The sequence below is a fragment of the Schistocerca nitens genome, chromosome 4, assembly GCF_023898315.1.
Source record: "Schistocerca nitens isolate TAMUIC-IGC-003100 chromosome 4, iqSchNite1.1, whole genome shotgun sequence".
Taxonomy (NCBI): Eukaryota; Metazoa; Arthropoda; class Insecta; order Orthoptera; family Acrididae; genus Schistocerca; species Schistocerca nitens.
In genome coordinates this window covers 878,497,183-878,519,833 of record NC_064617.1, presented here as the reverse complement: position 1 = coordinate 878,519,833, position 22,651 = coordinate 878,497,183, and the positions used below count along the sequence as shown (strand labels likewise).

Below are 22,651 nucleotides of genomic sequence, written 5' to 3'. Positions count from 1 at the left end.
TTACTATACCATGGACATTATAAGTACTGTTGTACAGTCAGTTTAATCTTTGGCACTATCAATTATCATCATTTACTACTTTACTTTAAGCATAAGTTTATGTACTATAGTACAGCCAATTAAATCTTTACTGCTTTAAGCCAACTTTAAATGTCAGTCACCATAGTGGAAATAAAATACACTTTACATAATGTCAATGCAAATTCTCTGTATTCTCTCAATTTGTATCTTGTACAGTGTATATTCTGATGATGCTCTTGTTCATTTAAAGAGGGAATCCAGTAAATAAAAAATACTAAGTGCATCTTGGGGCTATATTCAGAAACTTAGCCTAACTATTAGTCTTTGCTATCCTTCATCTCCTTACAAAATTGCCCTATAAAAATCTATTTAATTGATGATTGCAATACCATATCTATCTCACCTTTTTTCTTCAGTTACTTATTACATTATAATAATACATATACCTTTGCAGGTGGCGTGACTGTGTATTTACAACTAGCAGCTCACTGAATTTCGCTGTTGGATATGAATATGTAAAACAATTTTTTGACGATGAAGCAAAGAAAAGTGTAAGTATGTGATTTTAATTTTCTTCCTAGTAAAATGTTTGCTCATTACATATTTGTTTGGTGATTATTTTTTTAATTTAGTTTATATGTCTTCTGTACTTTGTTAGATAGCTGTAATCACAATGTCACAGAAAAGTTATGGTCAGTCTTTACCCTCTTAAAGACAATTCTGAGTACTGGCTGATAAAATAAATTCAAATGGAATAAAAATAATAGGAATGAAGGTAAACATTCACTATGTAGTTGGGGCACTGAGCAGTCAACAGACACATAAACAAGACTGAAAACATTGCTGAGATTTTGGACATTTGGACAACACACACACACACACACACACACACACACACACACACACACACACACACACACACACACAGGGCTACATTGCCTCAGTACTGAGCCTGAATATGAGTCAGCCAGGGAATGGGATGGGAATGTGGCACTGGTGAGCTCACCCCAGCACAAGCATGGAGAGTTGTGTCTGCTGCACAAGGATGTGGAGGAATGGTGTGAGAGTGTGTTCCTAATGCTTCCCATATCTTCCAAAGCGATGTTTCACTGCCTACCAAATCTAAAAAATATCTTCATGCCACCCCTTGCCATGTCTCACTGAAAGACACAGGGCAGGACCTGGCCAATCCACCTGCCCACAACATCCTGTTCCAGTCCTGTCACAGGGCACACTGTGCACTATATGAGGAAGGGCCACCTCTGAAATCAGTTGTATAATATCTGGTTCTGCTGTAACATTTGCACAGACTAACTGCCCAACCAAATGAATGCCTGCTGCCAGACTGTGCTGTGCCAGGGAGAAAAGCAGACTATTCATTGGAAGAAAATGCTGCAGAGCACAAGATATCTGACTTCAGTGGTGCCTACTTCACAACTGGGCCTTATCAGCACCCCCGCTCCCTTTTCCCCATTACCAGCTTCTTTGAATTACTTGGATGAGACTTGTCCTTATGACACATCTCTTAATCCTGCAATTGTCCTAGCTCTTTCCTCTCTGGTGTCACTGGTGTCACATTCCTTTCATGTTACCTCACTGCCCCCCCTTTCCAGCCATCAGAAACCATTCTAACCCCCCCCCCCCCCCAAATCTTCAGTCACCCTCCCACCTCCTTTCTCCCTTCACCCACTTCAATTGACATAATCCTTCACCCCAATTGTGATGGTTTGCCTTCTTTATTTCTTCATTGATTGTCTTCACAGTTATATGGCCAGTGCACTATTGTTTAACTTTCGATAAGCCTCATTAATAGTTTGCAGGCAAACTTCCACATATTGCTACAATAGTTTACTATTGAACATCTACGAGCAGTAAAAATCTAACCACAAAGTTCACAGTTCTTGAAGGATAGAAAGGTACATATGGAGCAGACACTGTCATTATTTTGACACATGGCCTAATTGTTAACAATTATTTCACAGTTGAGTTGAAGCATTGTTGTTGTTCTAACCAACACAGGTATCTCATCTGAAACTCGGCCGTGGACTGACTGTCTCATGACCAAAAATCAGGCCTTTATATATCCTCACAATAATAGGTACTGAAACTACACACTGTTCAAAGTTAAAGTTACAGAAGTTACAATTAAAACTTAACTGATTAAACTAACTGAATACATTGAAAAATTCATTCCTTTTAACAGTTTCTTCTACTATAAGGCTTAGGCTGAATTATTGTTTGTTTAAATCACGAAATTAACAAATGTAAGTATGCAAACAATACCTCTGACAAAACAGAAAAGTACTTGGGAATTAATTAAGGGCTGGCTTTGCTAACAGGTTATCAAACAGAGCTAAATAGATTCTTTAAGAATACTATTATTTGTTCCTTCAAATGTTTATAATTAGTACTGAATTTATATTTGTTTATACATCAACAATAAAATTTAAGTTACAAAACAATCACTGATTTCACTGTATAATGAAATTTTTAATTAGGAATAGTCCAAATAAATTAGGAAATCAATTACATACATAAAACTAAGCACAAAATTAGATCTTGTGTTATATTCTTTAAAACTGCGGGCCAACCCTTTCTTTTTTGAAAAAACAGATTCTACTCATGTATGTTAATGGTAATTAGTCAGACTGAAAAAATGAATTTTAAGATGGCAAAACAGAGGGGAAGTAAAAGTACCCCAGCTTGCTTCGTCACATCACCTCCTCATTGGATTGACCAGGTAGATATTGCAAAAAGCTAACTGGGCAATTCAATGACTGCAAGTGACACCTCAAATTGGGTTTAAAATCTACACACAAAAAGCATGGAGAGCTGCATCAAACCAGTTTCAGGACTGAAGACCACAACAACAACAACACAAAAAAATATTACATAAGAAATCTTATCAAAGCTACAGTACATATGTTTTTTTTTTCAAACTTATGCTTATATGAACTGGTCATATGAAATCCCCATACAACATATTTACATACAGTGTATTGCAAAATTGCACAAAATATCTACGAGTTATACTTTTAACAAAAAATTAGGTATCTTCATCATAAGTGATGTCCTTTTTTTTGTAAGCAAAGATTACATTTAAAGATACATATCATTTGATACAAGTCGTGACTTACTTCAAATAATAAATCCTCCCCCCCCCCCCCCCCCCCCCCCTGCGGGTTCGGGGGTTAGAATAGGCCCGCGGTATTCCTGCCTGTCGTAAGAGGCGACTAAAAGGAGTCTCAAACGTTTCGGCCTTACGTGATGGTCCCCTGTCGGGTTTGACCTCCATATCTCAAAATTTTTTCGAAGAGCGAGCCGATTGGGGAAGGGCGCCTTACTTGGTGCATTGTGTCCATCTTGCATTGAGAACTTTTGCCAGCTTATTCGTTGTTGCGTTGCAGTCCTGCCTGCTCTACATCTCTTGGGCATGGATACGCTCCTGCATGCCCTTTCTGCCAAGCAATGTGCAGGGCCACTTTCTGCACTGACGGCGACCATGGACCACATGTCACCTAACATCCAGCACGGTAGCCAGTCCGTTGTGGTGGGGCCGCCATGTACCCTCTTGGTTGTAGCCCCCTGACAACACAGGGATCGCTCTACTGATGCCTGCGCCGTTAACTCCCCACGTATGCCAAGGAGTAGATGCCTAACCTCCTGGGATATTGGGACTCCCGGCAATGGCCATCCTGCCAGGTGACCTTTGCTGTGGCTGGGTGGCGCCCGTGGGGAGGGCCCTTGGTCGGAGTAGGTGGCATCAGGGCAGATGACCCGCAATGAAGCGTGGTACATCGTCTCTCGCTGGTGGCCAGCCGCCAGCAGTCTCTAAGCGTTCTCGGGCTCAATTTAACGCTCAGAAGTATGATCCGAAAACGTTCCCCTCCCTGGCCTCACCATGGGAGGAACGTAAATCTCAGGATGGCAGTAGCAGTTATTCGCCCCGATTCTTAGTTTGTACGAGAGCTGATGGGGAGTCTTTTCTCTCCACAAAGCCTCAGTTCTTCGTCGAGCATTTAGAGGACAAGTTTGGGGAGGTGGAGGGCTTGTCAAAAATGCGCTCTGGATCGGTCCTGATACAAACGGCATCCTCTGCCCAGTCACGACGGTTACTTGCTTGTGACAAGTTGGGGGATGTTGCTGTTACGATCACACCGCATAAGAGTTTAAATATGGTCCAGGGAGTTATTTACCGTAAGGACCTTCTTTTGCAGTCTGATGACGAGCTGCGCGCCAACTTAGAGCGCAGAGGTGTACATTTCGTCCGGCGCGTTCATCGGGGTCCGAAGGAAAATCAGATAGCTACCGGTGCCTTCATCTTGGCCTTCGAGGGTGATACGTTACTGGAAAAGGTCAAGGTGATGGTCTACCGATGTGACATCAGGCCCTATATTCCTCCCCCGATGCGGTGCTTCAAGTGCTGGAAGTTCGGCCATATGTCTTCCCGCTGCACTTCCAGCCTCACATGTCGAGATTGCGGACGCCCGTCTCATCCCAATACTCCATGTGCCCCGCCTCCCATCTGTGTCAACTGCGGGGAGCACCATTCGCCTTGCTCACCAGACTGCAGAATATTCCAGAAAGAATGCAAAATCATGGAATATAAGACCCTGGACCGACTGACTTATACTGAGGCCAAAAGGAAATACGACCGATTACATCCCGTGAGAATGACATCATCCTACGCCGCTGCTACAACACCTGTGCTCGCCCCCTCAGTTTTGCGACTTCCAGCCGGATTGCTGAGTGGTACAACTCCTCCTGCCCCATTGCCAGTGGGGGGCTCTACCCACCGGGTTGCTCCTGCGCCACCTACCTCAGGGGCAACACCATCCCCCCCATCAGGGATGTCCGTCCCTGCTTCTAAGCCGGAGAAGTGTCCAACTTCTTCGGCTTCTCATGCTCACAAGGGGTCCCTTGGGTCCCTTCCTTCCCAGGTTTCCACCAGTGGGAAGGCTGACGACCGACAGTGGCGTAAGTGCCCGCAATCAGCTGGTCGAAGGGCTTCACGATCCTCCTCAGTCCCAGAGACTGAATCAGTGAAGCCAGTTAAACCCAAGGAGCAGTGTGAGAAATCCAAGAAGAAGAGCTCCAAGCCCAAGGAATTCGCGGTGGCAGCCACCCCACCGCCACCTTCCAGCTCTGCGTCTGAGGACGAGGTGGAGATTCTGGCGTCCACTGAGGACCTCGATCTCGCCGGTCCCTCAGACGCCATGGATAGCAATAGCACAGGTGCTCAATCAGAGGCAGCAGGTGACCCAGCGGCGTAATCTGCCTTCCCAGTCCTGTCACGCCTTTCTCCGCCATGGACAATACCATCCTCCAGTGGAACTGCAGCGGTTTCTTCCACCATCTAGCTGAGCTCCACCAACTTATCAGCCTTCACCCTTTCTTCTGCATTGCTCTTCAGGAAACTTGGTTTCCAGCAATGCGAACCCCCACCCTCCGTGGCTATTGGGGTTATTATAAGAACCGAGCAGCTTATGAAAGGGTGTCTGGTGGCGTCTGCCTATATGTCCTTCACACTCTGCACAGCGAGTCTGTCCCTCTCCAAACACCTTTAGAGGCTGTCGCTGTTTGGGTGTGGACGCCACAGGCTGTTACCGTCTGCAGTCTTTACCTTCCACCGGATGGTGATGTCTCGCAGCATGTCCTGGCTGCACTGGTAGCCCAATTGCCGCCACCTTTCTTGCTATTGGGCGACTTCAACGCCCACAACCCTCTGTGGGTTGGGTCAGTGGCAACAGGTCGAGGCGCCATCGTTGAGCATTTATTGTCGCAGCTCGATCTCTCGCTCTTAAATGATGGTGCCTTCACACACTTCAGTGTGGCGCATGGCACATACTCCGCCATTGACCTTTCAATCTGTAGCCCTAGCCTCTTGCCGTCTGTCCAATGGAGTGTGCATGACGACCTGTGTGGTAGTGACCACTTTCCGATATTTCTGTCGCTACCACAGCGTCACTCTTCTGGGCGTCCTAGTAGATGGGCTATGAATGAGGCTGACTGGGACTTGTTCTCCTCCACTGCCGCTCTTGAGCCTCTCTCTACTGATGACATTGATGCGGTGGTTCAATCGGTCAACACCGGCATCGTTACTGCCGCCGAAACTGCCATTCCCCGTTCTTCTGGGTCCCCTCGGCGGAGGGCTGTACCTTGGTGGTCGCCTGAGATCGCTGAAGCGATTAAAGATCGCCGGCGGGCGCTCCACCGTCACAAGCGACATCCCTCCATAGACCACCTTATCGCGTTCAAACGGCTGCGTGCGCGGGCCCGCCTCCTTATCCGCCAAGGCAAGAAGGAGTGCTGGGAGTGGTATGTGTCCACCATTGGCCTCCATGTCACTCCATCGCAGGTCTGGGCCAAGATTCGACGCGTCTACGGCTATCGGACCCCTGTCAGCGTCCCTGCGCTCTCACTGAATAGAGCAGTTTGTACTGACTCCGACGTCATTGCAAACTGCTTAGCAGAGCATTTTGCTATGAGTTCCGCTTCTGCGAATTACCCCCAGGCCTTCCGCTCCATTAAAGAGCGGATGGAACGTCGGAGCCTTTCTTTTGCACACCCACACTTCTGAATCCTACAATGCTCCATTCAGGGACTGGGAATTTCACAGTGCCCTTGCCGCTTGCCCTGATACCGCTCCCGGGCCCGATCGCATCCACTGTCAGATGCTGAAACACCTTTCGGTGGACTGCAAGCGACGCCTCCTCGACCTTTACAACCGTCTCTGGGTCGAGGGGGAGTTTCCGTCGCAATGGCGGGAAAGCATTGTCATCCCCGTTTTGAAACCGGGCAAGAGCCCTGTGGAGTTGGACAGCTATTGCCCCATTACCCTCACCAATGTTCTTTGCAAGCTTCTCGAACGGATGGTGAGCCGGCGCTTGAATTGGGTACTGGAGTCTCGGGGCCTTCTGGCTCCGTCTCAGGGTGGGTTCCGTAAAGGCCGCTCCGTCGCCGACAATCTGGTGAGCCTGGAGTCGGCCATCCGTACTGCCTTTGCCCACCGTCAGCACCTGGTCGCTGTCTTTTTCGACATGCGGAAGACATACGATACGACATGGCGTCATCACATCCTTTCTATGCTTCATGGATGGGGTCTTCGGGGCCCTCTGCCGATTTTTATCCGCAATTTCCTGTCGTATCGTACCTTCCGCGTGCAAGTCGCAGCCTCGTATAGTTCCTCCCACGTCCAGGAGAACGGCGTGCCACAGGGTTCTGTTTTAAGTGTCTGCCTGTTTTTAATAGCCATTAACGGGCTCGCTGTGGCCGTGGGAACTTCTGTCTCTGCTTCCCTGTATGCTGACGACTTCTGCCTTTACTACAGCTCTATTGGCATTGCAGCTGCTGAACATCAGCTACAGGGCGCAATCCGCAAGGCGCAGTCTTGGGCTGTAGCGCATGGTTTTCAGTTTTCGGCTGCCAAGACCCGCGTTATGCATTTCACCGGCGCCGAACGGTCCATCCTGAGCCGCGGCTTTCTCTTGACAATGAACTTCTTGCTGTGGTGGAGACCCACAGGTTTTTGGGGGTGGTTTTCGATGCCCGGTTGACTTGGCTGCCTCATATCCGGCAGCTTAAACAGACCTGTTGGCGGCATCTAAACGCTCTGAGATGCTTGAGCCACACCCGCTGGGGCGCCGACCGATCTACCCTGTTGCGGCTCTACCAGGCGTTAATCCAGTCCCGTCTGGATTATGGGAGCCTGGCTTATGGCTCAGCATCCCCATCTGAGTTGCGGGTGCTGGACCCAATTCTCCACAGTGGGATACGCCTTGCCACTGGTGCTTTCCGCACCAGCCCTGTGGACAGCGTCCTAGTGGAGGCAGGTGTCCCTCCACTGCGGTTACGACGCCAACGTTTGCTGGCCGCTTATGCTGCCCATGTTCTAAGCTCTTCCGGGCATCCAAACTATCGTCTCCTGTTCCCGCGATCGGTCGTCCATCTGCCAGAACGTTGGCCCCGGTCTGGTTCTACAATCACGGTCCGCGTCAAAGAGCTTCTCTCCGGGCTTCGGGTTTTCACTGTTCCACCTCCTTTCCAGGCCACTTTGCATACACCCCCATGGTGTGTTCCTCGCCCTTGCCTTCGGCTCGACTTGGCACAGGGCCCGAAGGACTCAGTCCTTCCAGAGGCCTTCCGTTGCCGCTTTTATTCCATCCTGGCCACGTATCAGGGCTCTGGCATTGTTTACACTGACGGTTCGATGGTTGCTGGTCGTGTCGGGTATGCGCTCACTCTAGGGGACCATTCCGAACAACGTTCCTTGCAGGATGGCTGCAGCGTTTACACTGCTGAGCTGGTCGCCATTTTTCGTGCCCTAGAGTATATCTGCTCCTGCTCAGGTGAGTCCTTCATTATCTGTAGCGATTCCCTGAGCGGTTTACGAGCTCTCGACCAGTGTTTCCCTCGTTCTCGTCTGGTGATGGCTATCCAAGAGTCCCTGCATACTCTTGCCCGTTGCGGCCGCTCTGTGGTCTTTGTGTAGACCCCCGGTCATGTCGGTATCCCGGGCAATGAACATGTTGACCGCCTGGCGAAAGAGGCCACGAGTAAACCATCTCTGGATGTTGGCCACCCAGAGACTGATTTGCGGGCAGTCCTCCGCCGAAAAGTTTTTGCCCTTTGGGACGCTGAATGGCGCGATCGGATCATGCCCAATAAACTCTGTGCCATTAAGGAGACGACGACTGTGTGGCGGTCATCCATGCGAGCCAACCGCAGGGACTCAGTCATCCTTTGTCGGCTCCGCATTGGCCACTCCCGGCTGACACACAGTTATTTACTGCGCCGGGAGGACCCTCCTCTATGTCGCTGCGGGGTGGCTTTGACAGTGGCCCACATTTTGTTGGCCTGCCCCCTTTTAGCTGTGGTCAGGCAGACATTTGCGCTGCCTGATACGCTCCCTGCCCTTTTATCTGATGACCCTGTTATGGCTGGCTTAGTTTTACGTTTTATTCGGGCAGGGGGTTTTTTATCGTTTACTCTGAGTGTTTGTTCTGTACTTTTGTGTTGATTCTGGCCATTGGCCTACGATTTTACGCTGAGTTTTTAATGTGTTCTCGGTGGTTGGCTTTTCCTTTTTATCTCTATGGTCGGCCAACCACCGTCACACTCTGTGTGATTTTAATTTGTCTTGTCTGATCTCTGTAGGAGTATTTCTTGTCCTGTGTCGTCTGACGTTTTTCCTGCTGTTCGTTTTTATTCTCTTTGGGTGGTTTTAATTTTTTGGAAAAAGGGACCGATGACCGTCGCAGTCTGGTCCCTTAAATCCCCCAAACCAACCAACCAATAAATCCTCATGGGTTACAATGGATAGAAAATTTCACTTGCTCAATGTTTAGCATTTTCCAGAAGCACTTTCACACTTTTAATGAGCTTTTACACATTCTCTTCACAAGTTGTCCACACCTTCAACAGTCCAAGTGGCAGTTAGTAAGGAAATGCATTGCTATCAGTTCCCTTGGAGGTGGTTCTCCTGTTGTTGTGGTCTTCAGTCCTGAGACTGGTTTGATGCAGCTCTCCATGCTACTCTATCCTGTGCAAGTTTTTCATCTCCCAGTACCTACTGCAACCTACATCCTTCTGAATCTGCTTAGTGTATTCATCTCTTGGTCTCCCTCTACGATTTTTACCCTCCACGCTGCCCTCCAATGCTAAATTTGTGATCCCTTGATGCCTCAAAACATGTCCTACCAACCGATCCCTTCTTCTAGTCAAGTTGTGCCACAAACTTCTCTTCTCCCCAATCCTATTCAATACCAACTCATTAGTTACGTGATCTACCCACCTTATCTTCAGCATTCTTCTGTAGCACCACATTTCGAAAGCTTCTATTCTCTTCTTGTCCAAACTAGTTATCGTCCATGTTTCACTTCCATACATGGCTACACTCCATACAAATACTTACAGAAACGACTTCCTGACACTTAAATCTATACTCGACGTTAACAAATTTCTCTTCTTCAGAAACGATTTCCTTGCCATTGCTAGTCTACATTTTATATCCTCTCTACTTCGACCATCATCAGTTATTTTACTCCCTAAATAGCAAAACTCCTTTACTACTTTAAGTGTCTCATTTCCTAATCTAATTCCCTCAGCATCACCCGATTTAATTTGACTACATTCCATTATCCTCGTTTTGCTTTTGTTGATGTTCATCTTATATCCTCCTTTCAAGACACTGTCCATTCCGTTCAACTGCTCTTCCAAGTCCTTTGCTGTCTCTGACAGAATTACAATGTCATCAGCGAACCTCAAAGTTTTTACTTCTTCTCCATGAATTTTAATACCTACTCTGAATTTTTCTTTTGTTTCCTTTACTGCTTGCTCAATATACAGATTGAATAACATTGGGGAGAGGCTACAACCCTGTCTCACTCCTTTCCCAACCACTGCTTCCCTTTCATGCCCCTCGACTCATATAACTGCCATCTGGTTTCTGTACAAATTGTAAATAGCCTTTTGCTCCCTGTATTTTACCCCTGCCACCTTCAGAATTTGAAAGAGAGTATTCCAGTTAACATTGTCAAAAGCTTTCTCTAAGTCTACAAATGCTAGAAACGTAGGTTTGCCTTTTCTTAATCTTTCTTCTAAGATAAGTCGTAAGGTTAGTATTGCCTCACGTGTTCCAACCATTCTACGGAATCCAAACTGATCTTCCCCGAGGTCCGCTTCTACCAGTTTTTCCATTCGTCTGTAAAGAATTCGCGTTAGTATTTTGCAGCTGTGACTTATTAAACTGATAGTTCGGTAATTTTCACATCTGTCAACACCTGCTTTCTTTGGGATTGGAATTATTATATTCTTCTTGAAGTCTGAGGGTATTTCGCCTGTCTCATACATATTGCTCACCAGATGGTAGAGTTTTGTCATGACTGGCTCTCCCAAGGCCATCAGTAGATCTAATGGAATGTTGTCTACTCCCGGGGCCTTGTTTCGACTCAGGTCTTTCAGTGCTCTGTCAAACTCTTCATGCAGTATCTTATCTCCCATTTCGTCTTCATCTACATCCTCTTCCATTTCCATAATATTGTCCTCAAGCACATCACCCTTGTATAAACCCTCTATATACTCCTTCCACCTTTCTGCCTTCCCTTCTTTGCTTAGAACTGGGTTGCCATCTGAGTTCTTGATATTCATACAAGTGGTTCTCTTCTCTCCAAATGTCTCTTTAATTTTCCTGTAGGCAGTATCTATCTTATCCCTAGTGAGACAAGCCTCTACATCCGTACATTTGTCCTCTAGCCACCCCTGCTTAGCCATTTTGCACTTCCTGTCGATCTCATTTTTGGGACGTTTGTATTCCTTTTTACCTGCTTCATTTACTGCATTTTTATATTTTCTCCTTTCATCAATTAAATTCAATATTTCTTCTGTTATCCAAGGATTTCTATTAGCCCTCGTCTTTTTACCTACTTGATCGTCTGCTGCCTTCACTACTTCATCCCTCAGAGCTACCCATTCTTCTGCTACTGTATTTCTTTTGCCCATTCCTGTCAATTGTTCCCTCATGCTCTCCCTGAAACTCTCTACAACCTCTGGTTCTTTCAGTTTATCCAGGTCCCATCTCCTTAAATTCCCACCTTTTTGCAGTTTCTTCAGTTTCAATCTGCAGTTCATAACCAATAGATTGTGGTCAGAATCCACATCTGCCCCTGGAAATGTCTTACAATTTAAAACCTGGTTCCTAAATCTCTGTCTTACCATTATATAATCTATCTGATACCTCTTAGTATCTCCAGGATTCTTCCAGGTATACAACCTTCTTTTATGATTCTTGAACCAAGTGTTAGCTATGATTAAGTCATGCTCTGTGCAAAATTCTACAAGGCGGCTTCCTCTTTCATTTCTTCCCCCCAATCCATATTCACCTACTACGTTTCCTTCTCTCCCTTTTCCTACTGACGAATTCCAGTCATCCATGACTATTAAATTTTCGTCTCCCTTCACTACCTGAATAATTTCTTTTATCTCGTCATACATTTCATCTATTTCTTCATCATCTGCAGAGCTAGTTGGCATATAAACTTGTACTACTGTAGTAGGCATGGGCTTTGTGTCTATCTTGGCCACAATAATGCGTTCACTATGCTGTTTGTAGTAGCTAACCCGCACTCCTATTTTTTTATTCATTATTAAACCTACCCCTGCATTACCCCTATTTGATTTTGTATTTATAACCCTCCTATGAGACAAAATACCATACTTTAGTACACTCTCTTTTACATCTAACTAAGTCCAAGAAAAAAATGTTCCACACCAAAAAATAATATTATATACTACATAGTTCTCATAACATTACAATAATTAGTACTAAAATTGATTGACTACAGTATGAAAGGTGGTGACTATAAAAAAAATTAAAATCAAGTACACATTACACTACAAAACATTACTTTAAGTCATAACTGTCTGAAACTGGTTAAACTTGAAAGATTTGGGTCTCTCTAGCATTTTAAAAATAGCAAAACTCAAGATGTGCAGCATCATAGATTTACTAATCATTATGTTATAAAAAAAGAATAGAGTCACCACCACATAACTTAATTACTGTTCAAATCAAAATTAAGGGGATAGACATTATACAAAATCATTGCCCCACTTCTCTACTCAACTCTCTGCACTACTCTCATTCAAAAAGAAAATTAAACCCTCACAAAACCACAAAAGATTACCCAGTAGTTGACCTGTCAGAATATTCACAGCAGCACAGTTATCAGTTAATCAGCAAACTTATTGTTCTTTGTTCCAGTATTTCCACTTTAAGCTCGTAATTCCTCAGAACACAAACATAAGTTTTCATATAATGTGTAGACCCAATGATGCAGCATTATATTACTAGTACCTCACTAAAATATTGCTATTTCTGTTAAGCTCTGGTTCCCCACTGCAGTGTCATGAATTTCACAATGTCCACAGTACCCATGGTTGCCTAGTTCGAAATTTATGTCCTTAGTATAGTCACATCACATTTGTTTGTACACAGTTATCTTTTGCATTAATCATTTCTGTCAGCTTCATTATTTTACTTAAATTTCTTACCTTGTTAACTAGTGGAGTGCATTCTCAAAAAATATACCTACTGCAGAGACAGGCTCCCTAACCATTGAGACCCTAACATTATTCATTATTTTATTATTTCATTATTGCTTCATTATCTAATAAATGAACTCCTGCTCTGCTTATCCAATGCAAAATTGACTCTACTGAGAAACACTCCACAGATCCTTATGCTAAGGCAGACTTCACTCTCATTACCGATCAGACAAAAATTATCACTTAGAAAAACTATTACTCCACTGTACTCCATCAAATTGCTTGAGATTCTGGCCTGAAGGGTGATATACATACAAATCTAGCTTACTGTTTGCACACACATTACTCCAAGCAACTATGTTTTAAGTTGGAATTCCTTAATGCTAGAAAAGGCTGTACCATGACACAGATAGTTATCTCTATATACTGATTGCACTGAACACAAAAACTTCTATTATACCACAGTTAATATTAATACCTTAGTATTCAAGATCGTTTTTACTGCATATTGCCTCTGTTGCTGCACCAAATTATACTAACTTCACACATGAGCTGATTACTTCAGATGTTAATTATGGTTTTGTGATAATTTATTTATTTATTTATTTATTTAACATCCAATAGATCACACATGTGGTATAGGATTTGTCATTTGATTACACATAACGCATAACAACACATACACATAATAAATGGATAAACATGTACAAACAGCAAAACAAATTACATACACATAGTACATAAGTAGTGTACAAGAACTTATTACACAAAAACAAAAGTACGTGCTCATGATAAACAATTATAGATCATGAACTACGCCTTATACACAAAACGTATTACGGATATTTAACAGATTTTTCGTAAGTACCATAATTACAAAGTTGAAAACATAATTAAATTAGTTTGAATTTTTAAAAAATAAGTACAGGTTTCAATCCACGGTCTGAGACAGGTATTCATTTACACTGTAGTAGCAATCTGCACCTTTTCCTCCACATATGCTGATACTTTCCATTTTCTGTTTACCTTACCTCTTTGTTTGACAGAACTTCTTTGATCATGGTACCAATTTACTTTCTTCGTCCTCTTATGACTCAATTACTTATAACTAACACAACATAATCTATACATACACAAACAAATAATACTAGAGAAACCTTTCCTACAATATTTCTGTACTAAAGTATGCTGCTGCACCAAATCATATGACAGTCAAAGAAAGAATGTTTATGATTCACTTATAAACTACAGATAGATAGGGGAAGAGTTTGACTGCCTCAGGAAACACGAATAAATGAGACAGACAGCTGGGGTAAGCATTATCATCGCGTAATGAATCCAACACAGATGGTTGAACTCCATGCTTGCTATTTGCACAAGAAATTAGTCTTAAATATTACACCGATGCTGAGATTTTGAATTACCAACAAACTGCAATCCAACAGCTGTCCTGCCAATTCCGCAGTTAATAGTACCTCATGTTTCACACTCTTTGATAGCTTACCAGTAGCACCAATAATTTTTATTCCAGAAACGTGCATCATCACTATATCCTCTGTGTTCTTAATAGATTCGAAAGATGCCTGTGAAATGACTCAAATCACTACCACTTTCCAGTAAACACTTAACATGTATACCTTGTATGCTTTTTGTTACTACAGGGTGCCACACTTCCTTTTTCCTTACCACATTGCCATCATTATCACTACTGGATTTGTCATTGCTATCATTGTTACAATTAACGTCAGAATCAGACCCACTGTCACTTTCTATATGCTTTAGATTTTGTACCACTTCCATGTTTATCTCCATTTCAGTCAAGTTTGAATCTACATTTTCATTTACTGTTATCAGTTTTTCCTCTATCATTACTGCACACTTGGTTTCTACCTTTGTTTCAAAATCATTTTTAATCTGATTGATTTGGTTCTCAAGTTTAACTCTACTTTCAGCACAAAATTTCTCAGAAGCCTCCACCCTCCTACTACAGTCATCACAAAGTTTCTCTCTCTTTTCTACTCATTTGCTACTTATCACTGTTAATTTCTCATTACTGTTATGTACTACTTTCTTTATACTATTTCCCAACCTACTAATGTCCTTTTTCATACTATTTTCCAACCTACTAATGTCTTCTTTCGTACTAATATTACTCAAACAACACAAAATACTCACAATTTACCTTAACATCGCTTCCAAATTTTCATCTGCCATAAAGTTTTATCCTTGCTGACTTTTGCTACTAGGTTCCTCCCTCTTAACCTTAAATATTTCATCCTCTTCAGTACTATTTTCGTCCATTTCGCCCACATCAGCATACAATGTATATGACACTTTTATTATTCCATCTACAATAGGAGTTTCATCCCTATCATTCCAAATTACATTCATGTTTGATTTATAATCACTATTGTCTGCAGAACCAGTCCCACATAAGTCTTTCTGTTCATTTAACAACTTAACCTCCACAGCTTTGTTCTCAGTCACACTATCTTGTTCATTAAGGTCACTCATTATGTATCACATAAAACAACTTTTGCTATGAAATTACCTTATTCTCATTCACTCTTCTTCTGCTGCTCTGTAGGTGTCATCTCAACCTGTACGGCTGCAGCAATTTGTAATTATCTCGGCGAGGCGTCTTGTTTATCTCTGGTCAGCTGGGGCCATCTGCATGCTAATTGGCTACTCCTGTACTCAGTGTCTGCTTTTGTAGAACCTACTCAATGATTGGTTGCTGTTATATGGTGGCCATGAAACCCATGGGCTGATTGGCTGTTACAGCACTGCACTGTAAACCGCAGTTGAGTTCACTGTTCAAAGTTCACGAGTCCCATTTTATTGTGGCTACATACAATATTCGTCACCCGGGGCACCACATGTGATGGTTTGCCTACTTTATTTCTTTGTTTCTTGTCCTCAGTGCTGACGTACTGCATTGCTACACTGGCTGAAAAGTGGGGTGTGGAAGTACAACATTGACTACTTTAAATGATGTAGCCGACAGGTGCATACTTCCATATAACAGTTTTTTACTTTCACTGTTCACAACCTTCCAATATTACACAGTTATATGTAGCCAGTGCTCTATTGTTTAACTTTCGATAAATCTCATTAATAGGTTTCAGGCAAACATACACGTACTGCTACAGTAGTTGACTGTTGAACATCTACAAGCAACAAAAGCTTAACCACATGGTTCACAGATCTTGTAGAATAATAAAGTACATATGGAACAGAAAATGTCATTATTTAACACATGGCCTAATTGTGTTACACTTATTTTACGGTTGCGTTGTAGTTGATCTAACCAATACAGGTTCCTCGTCTGAAACTTGACCATGGACTGACTGTTTTGGGACCAAAAATTTGGCCCTTAGACATCCTCACAATAATAGGTACTGAAACTACACATTGTTTGAAATTTAATTCATAGAAATTAAAATTGAAACTTAACTCATTAAATTAACTGAATACACTAAAAAATTCATTCCATTTAACAGTTTCTTCTACTACAAGGTTTAGGCTGAATTATTTGTTTAAATCATGAAATTAACGAATATAAGTATGCAAACAATACTTCTGACAAAACAGAAAAGTACTTGGGAATTAATTAAGGGCTGGCTTTGCTAACATGTTTTCGAATAGAGCTAAATAGATCCTTTAAAAATACTATTAGTTGTTCCTCCAAATATTTATAATTAGTATAGAATTTATATTTGTTTATACATCAACAATAGAATTTAAATTACAAAACAATCACTGATTTCACCGTATTATTATTATTATTATTATTATTATTATTATTATTATTATTATTATTATTTATTTTATGGCCTTCATTGGATCACTGTAGTAAAAAATACAAGGTTATAAACAAGTTGTTACACAGGGATACAATTTGGCTCAACAATAACTTAATATGATATTTAAGTAATATAATTATTAGCGTTTATTCTTATATGAAAGGTGTTTTGCTCTTCTGTCTGCCCAATATTTCTTCATTCTTTCAGATATTTTTCTTTCTTCTTCATTTGAGACCACTCTTCCTGTACTCCTTTTATTGATTTTCATTTGTAGTCTGGTTTGCGGGTCTTGCAGTATTCTGGTTTTCTCTGTCTTGTTTTTTAGGTCATCTACTGTAATTTGGAGTTCTTTTATATCTTCCTTAATTTCTGTGATCCATTTAATGTCGCTCTTGCTATTCCACAATTTTTGTATTATTTTTTTACTAATTCTGTTTTCTGGAGTTCTCATCAGATGTCCAAAGAATGAGATGCGTTTCTTCCTGATCGTGCTCATGACTGGTTCTATTTTCTTATGCACTGTTTCATTTGATGCTATTCTCCAATGTCCATTTATTTTGTACTGTTTATTTATACATGTCCTAATTATTCTTCTTTCTATTTTTAGTATTCTGTCAATTTCTGCTGTATTAGTTGTTTTGAAGATAGTTTCAGCTGCATACGTTATTTCTGGTTGTGTAACTGTTTTATAGTGTTTTAATTTTGCATCTATAGATAGGCTGGTTGTGTAACTGTTTTATAGTGTTTTAATTTTGCATCTATAGATAGGCTTTTTTTGTTGTATGTAGTTTTGGTAATGTAATTTGCGTAGTTCAGTTTTTTTATTCTATTCTGTCATGATGGCTTCTCATTTAGATTGTATGTTATTATTTCGCCTAAATATTTAAATTTATCGACAATTTTGATTTCCTGTTCTCCTATTGTAATTTTGTTTGCAAGTGGTGGATCAGTTAGCATAATCTCCGTTTTTTCAAATGATATTCTAAGGCCTACTTTCTCTGCTATTTCTTGTAGTGATTTCACTTGTTGCCTGGCTTCTTGAACGGTGTTGGCTAGGAGAGCAAGATCATCAGCGAATCCCAAGCAGTTTAAGCTAATATCATCTTTTGCACTTCCAATTCTTATCATCTTTGGATTGTCCTTGTACCATTCTCTCATTATGTATTCCAGTGCACAGTTGAACAGTATTGGTGATAGGCAGTCACCTTGTCTTAATCCTCTATTGCCCAAATTATTATTTCCTGTAGAAAAAAAATACTTATATGCACAGAATGTTAGAGAATAATGTATTTAACACACATAAGGTGAATTTTTGTTTTTGAAATAATTTATTTTTTAAAAATAGTTCTGTGACTCTGAGGTCACAGTGGGCAGTTACATTTTTTGTTTAGTCTTGTACAAATAATTTAGTATTTCTAATTCGAGACAAGAATGGAGCTGCATGTTACAGTAAAATTGGAAGTAAGTAAAGAATAATGAGATAACAATTAATTACAGATAAAAACATACACAATACATTAATTAAAAAAAATACAAACTTAAAAATTGATTTTAATGTCAGCAATTTTCTGGTTTTTTTAGTTTCTGACATGAACTACTGTGTATGAAAATCAAAAAAACAGTTAGAATTTGGTGTGAAGCAAAGATGCACTTTATGTTTTGTGCAAAACACTTTTGGTGCACCATTACATCCTGGTTTTTTGCAACGACCTCTTTTTTCTGAAAATTGAGGCCAGTGGCCAATTCCATCCTTCCTTTCTTCTTTTTCAGGCAGTGGTGCTGCTGACCCAGTCTTCTTCTTCAACTGAATTGCAGTTTCCATTGACGAACTACTAGGTCTTCCCCTTTTTTTCTGTCCATCCTTATTCTGTTTGCAAAGACAAGCAGCAACAGTAGCTTTGAAGTCCAATAGGCTGAGCTGATCTTGTTTTCTCACGTTACACTCTGTACAATCTCTTCTGTATAGTAGCCATGCATTGACTACAGTCAGATCAAGCAAGTGAAATACAATTCTCAAATACCATTTCTTCGACTGGATCTTGATGCGATACAATGCTATCAGTGAGTCCAACAGATCAACACCACCCATGCACTGATTGTAATAGTGAACAATACTGGGGCATTCAACATTTATTTTTTCTTTCTTTGTACGGTCCCATCTCTCCACTGTTGATGTTGGATGAGCACCAGCAAAAGTACTGAGCAAATGAACAGGCTTGTTATCATACCATTTTACTGCACTCAAAGTAATGCCATCAATTTTAGATAAATGTTCCTCATAACTCCCTCGACCCTTCTTTTCCATGACTTTGCCAGAAGTGAACATACAGCCTTTGAGCCGATTAGGTCTCACAGTTCCTAAAGACTGAATACCCATCTTTTCTAGTTCAACTTCTAACCGAACTCCTGTGAACCAATTATCAAAATACAGTTTGTGAAACATGTGTCTAGGTATTACAGAAGCCAATCTGAGAACAACATTTCCACTCACACCTACATCAGGTAAGGATGGGTCATGTTTCACTTTCCCTGAATATATCTCTAAATTATGTGCAATTCCATGTGAATCACACAAGACAAATGCTTTGTAACCCCATTTTTTAGGTTTATTTTTGACATAATTCTTCAAGGTGTGTCTTCCCTTGAAAGGAATCATCTGTTCATCCACTGACAATTTTTCACTCATGGGAATTCTTTGAAAATTTTCAACCAATGGCTCCAGAAAGGATCTGATCCTGTACAATGTGTCAGCTTGATCTATAGTTTCGTTATCATTGAAATGGAGTCCTAATTTTAGCTGCTCCCACCTATTGCAGCTCATTACATCAGCAACAGCTGGAATCCGAGTAGTAGTTTTCCAATACATACGAGACGATGGAAGTCCATAACTGGACATGTACATACAACAACCAAAAAATTGTTCAATTTCATTTTTATCAGTGTTTATTGGTTTAGAAATGTCTTTCTGTGTTGCATATAAGTTGGTTTGATCTACAGCGTTTTCCACAATTTTATCGTCTAACAACTGCCTAAAATAGGTCATAGGTAGATGAGGTTCTTCCGGTGCACAAGGGAGACAACACTTCCATGGTTGAACAGGATGAATAATACGATTGCTAGAACATCTCCAATCATAATTGACTTGAAATTCATCACTAACATTTTCGTTATCACTTTCATTATTCACAAGTACAGCATTATCACCGTTCTCTGCACTATCATTATCACTCTCGCCTATAATTATGTCACCTTGACGCTTTTCTACTATCTCAATATCGTCCTCACTACCTGAATCTAAGACAGAATCTTCCAGGAATAGTTCTAACTTCATATTCTTCACCTTTCTTACGTTTTCCATAAAACTTATTGGGCTCCATGACTCTGTAACAAAGTGAGGTTACGATCCCATTATTGCCCAACGTGACTTCAGAGAAACGGACCCAAATTCGCTCATAGCACATGCAATATTTATAGTTACATGAAATGCAGTGTTTATAATGAAGAATGATACTTACACTTCTAATTAAGTATTTTTGTTTCTTGAAAAAATGACAATAGCATCACTGTAAATAATAGCTAAACTTGCACCAGCACAGGAAGACGACAAATGACTGCAGTCCAACATTCAATGCTACCTACCAAAGATAATATTATTCTGGTGCCAGTGCAAACAACCTAAATATAAAGCAGCCATATTGTAACACTCAAGTCACACTGGTCAAGAAATAAATAACGATCCTAATGCGAAATATAACGATAAAATTTGACGTGACTTCAGAGTCATGGTGGGCAGTAGAGGGTTGCCTGTTTTTATGAGGAATGGTTCCGAAATTTCTCCTCTAAACTTCACTTTTGATTTGGTGTTGGTTAGAGTGAGTTGTATTATTTTAATTAGTTTTGGATGGAGTCCTAGATTTTTAATACTGAAGGTCTGTGGAGACAGTCATATGCCTTCTTAAAATCTACAAATGTTATTGCCAGAGGTTTGTTCCGTTTCTTGTAGTATGCCATAATCAATTTTAAACTAATTATCTGCTCTGCACAGCTTCTCCATGGTCTGAAACCTCCCTGATATTCCCCTAACTCCTGTTCTAATTGCTCCTTGATTCTTTCATATAGGATCTTGGATAGAATTTTGTATGTGCAATCTAGGAGAGAGATTCCTCTGTAGTTGTCTGGGTTGCTTTTAACTCCCTTCTTGTGTAGTGGGTGGATGATAGCTGTGGTCTAATCTTCGGGGAATCATTCTGTTACCCAAATTTTTGTTAGAGCCATGTATAATGAGGTTTTGACTGTGTCACTTGCATATTTCCACATTTCAACAAAAACCTGATCTTCTCCACATGCCTTATAATTTTTTTGTTCTTTAAGAATTTTTTCTACTTCTTGGAAAGTTGGAGGGTCTAGTTTGTTAGGTTTGGTTTTTACTGGGGTATTTATGTTGATTTGTAAGAGTACTTTGGGTTCCTCGCAATTCAGAAGTTTGTTAAATGCTTTTGCCATGATTTCTGAATTTTCCTTGTTACTGTGTGTCATTCTTCCATCTTCATCTTTCAGTATTAGTGTAGGGGCCTCATATTGTTGTAGTTGTTTCCCAAAGATTTTATAGTAGTTCCTGGAGTTGGTTTTATGATAATGAAAGTAATAACTAGGAATAGTCAAAATAAATTAGGAAATCAATTACATACATAAAACTAAGCACAAAATTAGATCTTGTGCTATATTCTTTAAAACTGAGGGTCAACTGTTCTCTTTCATGAAAATGCAGATTACACTCACTCTAATGATTTAGATGACAAGAATTGATGTGAAGTTGGATTGCAAAATTCACACCTCTCTCACCTCAGTTGACTTACTTGGTAAACACTGCCAATCTCCTCCTCTGGATTGCCGGCTACGTCGATCTCCCTTGCAGAATACTTTTAGCTTTGTCTTGGTATATTTCAACTTGTACAAAGCACAAATTCACCATTTCTCACATAAATATTCGAAAGTTTGCAAGTCAACTGATTTGTCTCACATTAGACTTGATTAAATACATTTACAATAGTGCTGGTTTAACAACCACATAATTTATGAACATGTCATTTATGAACATGTCTTCTAGAAAGTCCAACACATGAAGTATTTAAAAGTCTAATCTCATTTCTTCATTTGTCCTTAACAATCATCACAGTCACTAAACCAGCAAAGAATAGCACAGGCTCTTCTCTACACATACACTGAAACTCTGTGGATCATACAGCAGGTGCTTGTCAGCCACCGTTTGGCTGCTGCGTCCACATTCTGCTCGTAACTGTTTTTAGACCTGCACACACACAAACATGCAATGCACAGTAGGTCAGTTTCATCTCTCTCACACTTCTATTTAAAATATCATGGGTTTGAGATGGAGGAAGGCCAATTGGTTCTAGAATGTACGCAGAAATTCTCGAAGCACTACATATTCCCCCCCTCAGATCGAACACACGATATTTTATATACCATCATTATGTACATTTATATCACATATAATAACAATTCATATTTCAACAGTATACCTTGTTCTTTTAATAATCCTGAATGCCCTTTTTCTTATTATTTAGCTGTCCCTTATTTTTTTAATTTAACTTTAATTATAAAACGTGAATATTTCAATCAATGTTGGAGTTCGTTTTCTCATATCCAAGAATCCTGAGGTCTAAACCTTTGGTTTTGAATTGTAAGCTCCAGGTGTTCATGACACTTGAGTACTATATTCTTTATTCTAATTCCTTGTACTAGTTTTTCCTTAGTACATA

At 41.0% G+C, this 22,651-nt stretch overlaps 1 protein-coding gene across 1 annotated transcript in view; it reads left to right on the top strand.

The window, feature by feature from the left end:
- The window catches only part of LOC126253386 (neprilysin-4-like), a 163,266-nt gene that overhangs the window by 88,260 nt on the left and 52,355 nt on the right, over window positions 1-22,651 (top strand). The window contains exon 11 of the mRNA XM_049954680.1: window positions 476-572. Within this exon, the coding sequence (XP_049810637.1) occupies window positions 476-572 (97 nt within the window). The remainder of the gene's footprint in view (window positions 1-475; window positions 573-22,651) is intronic.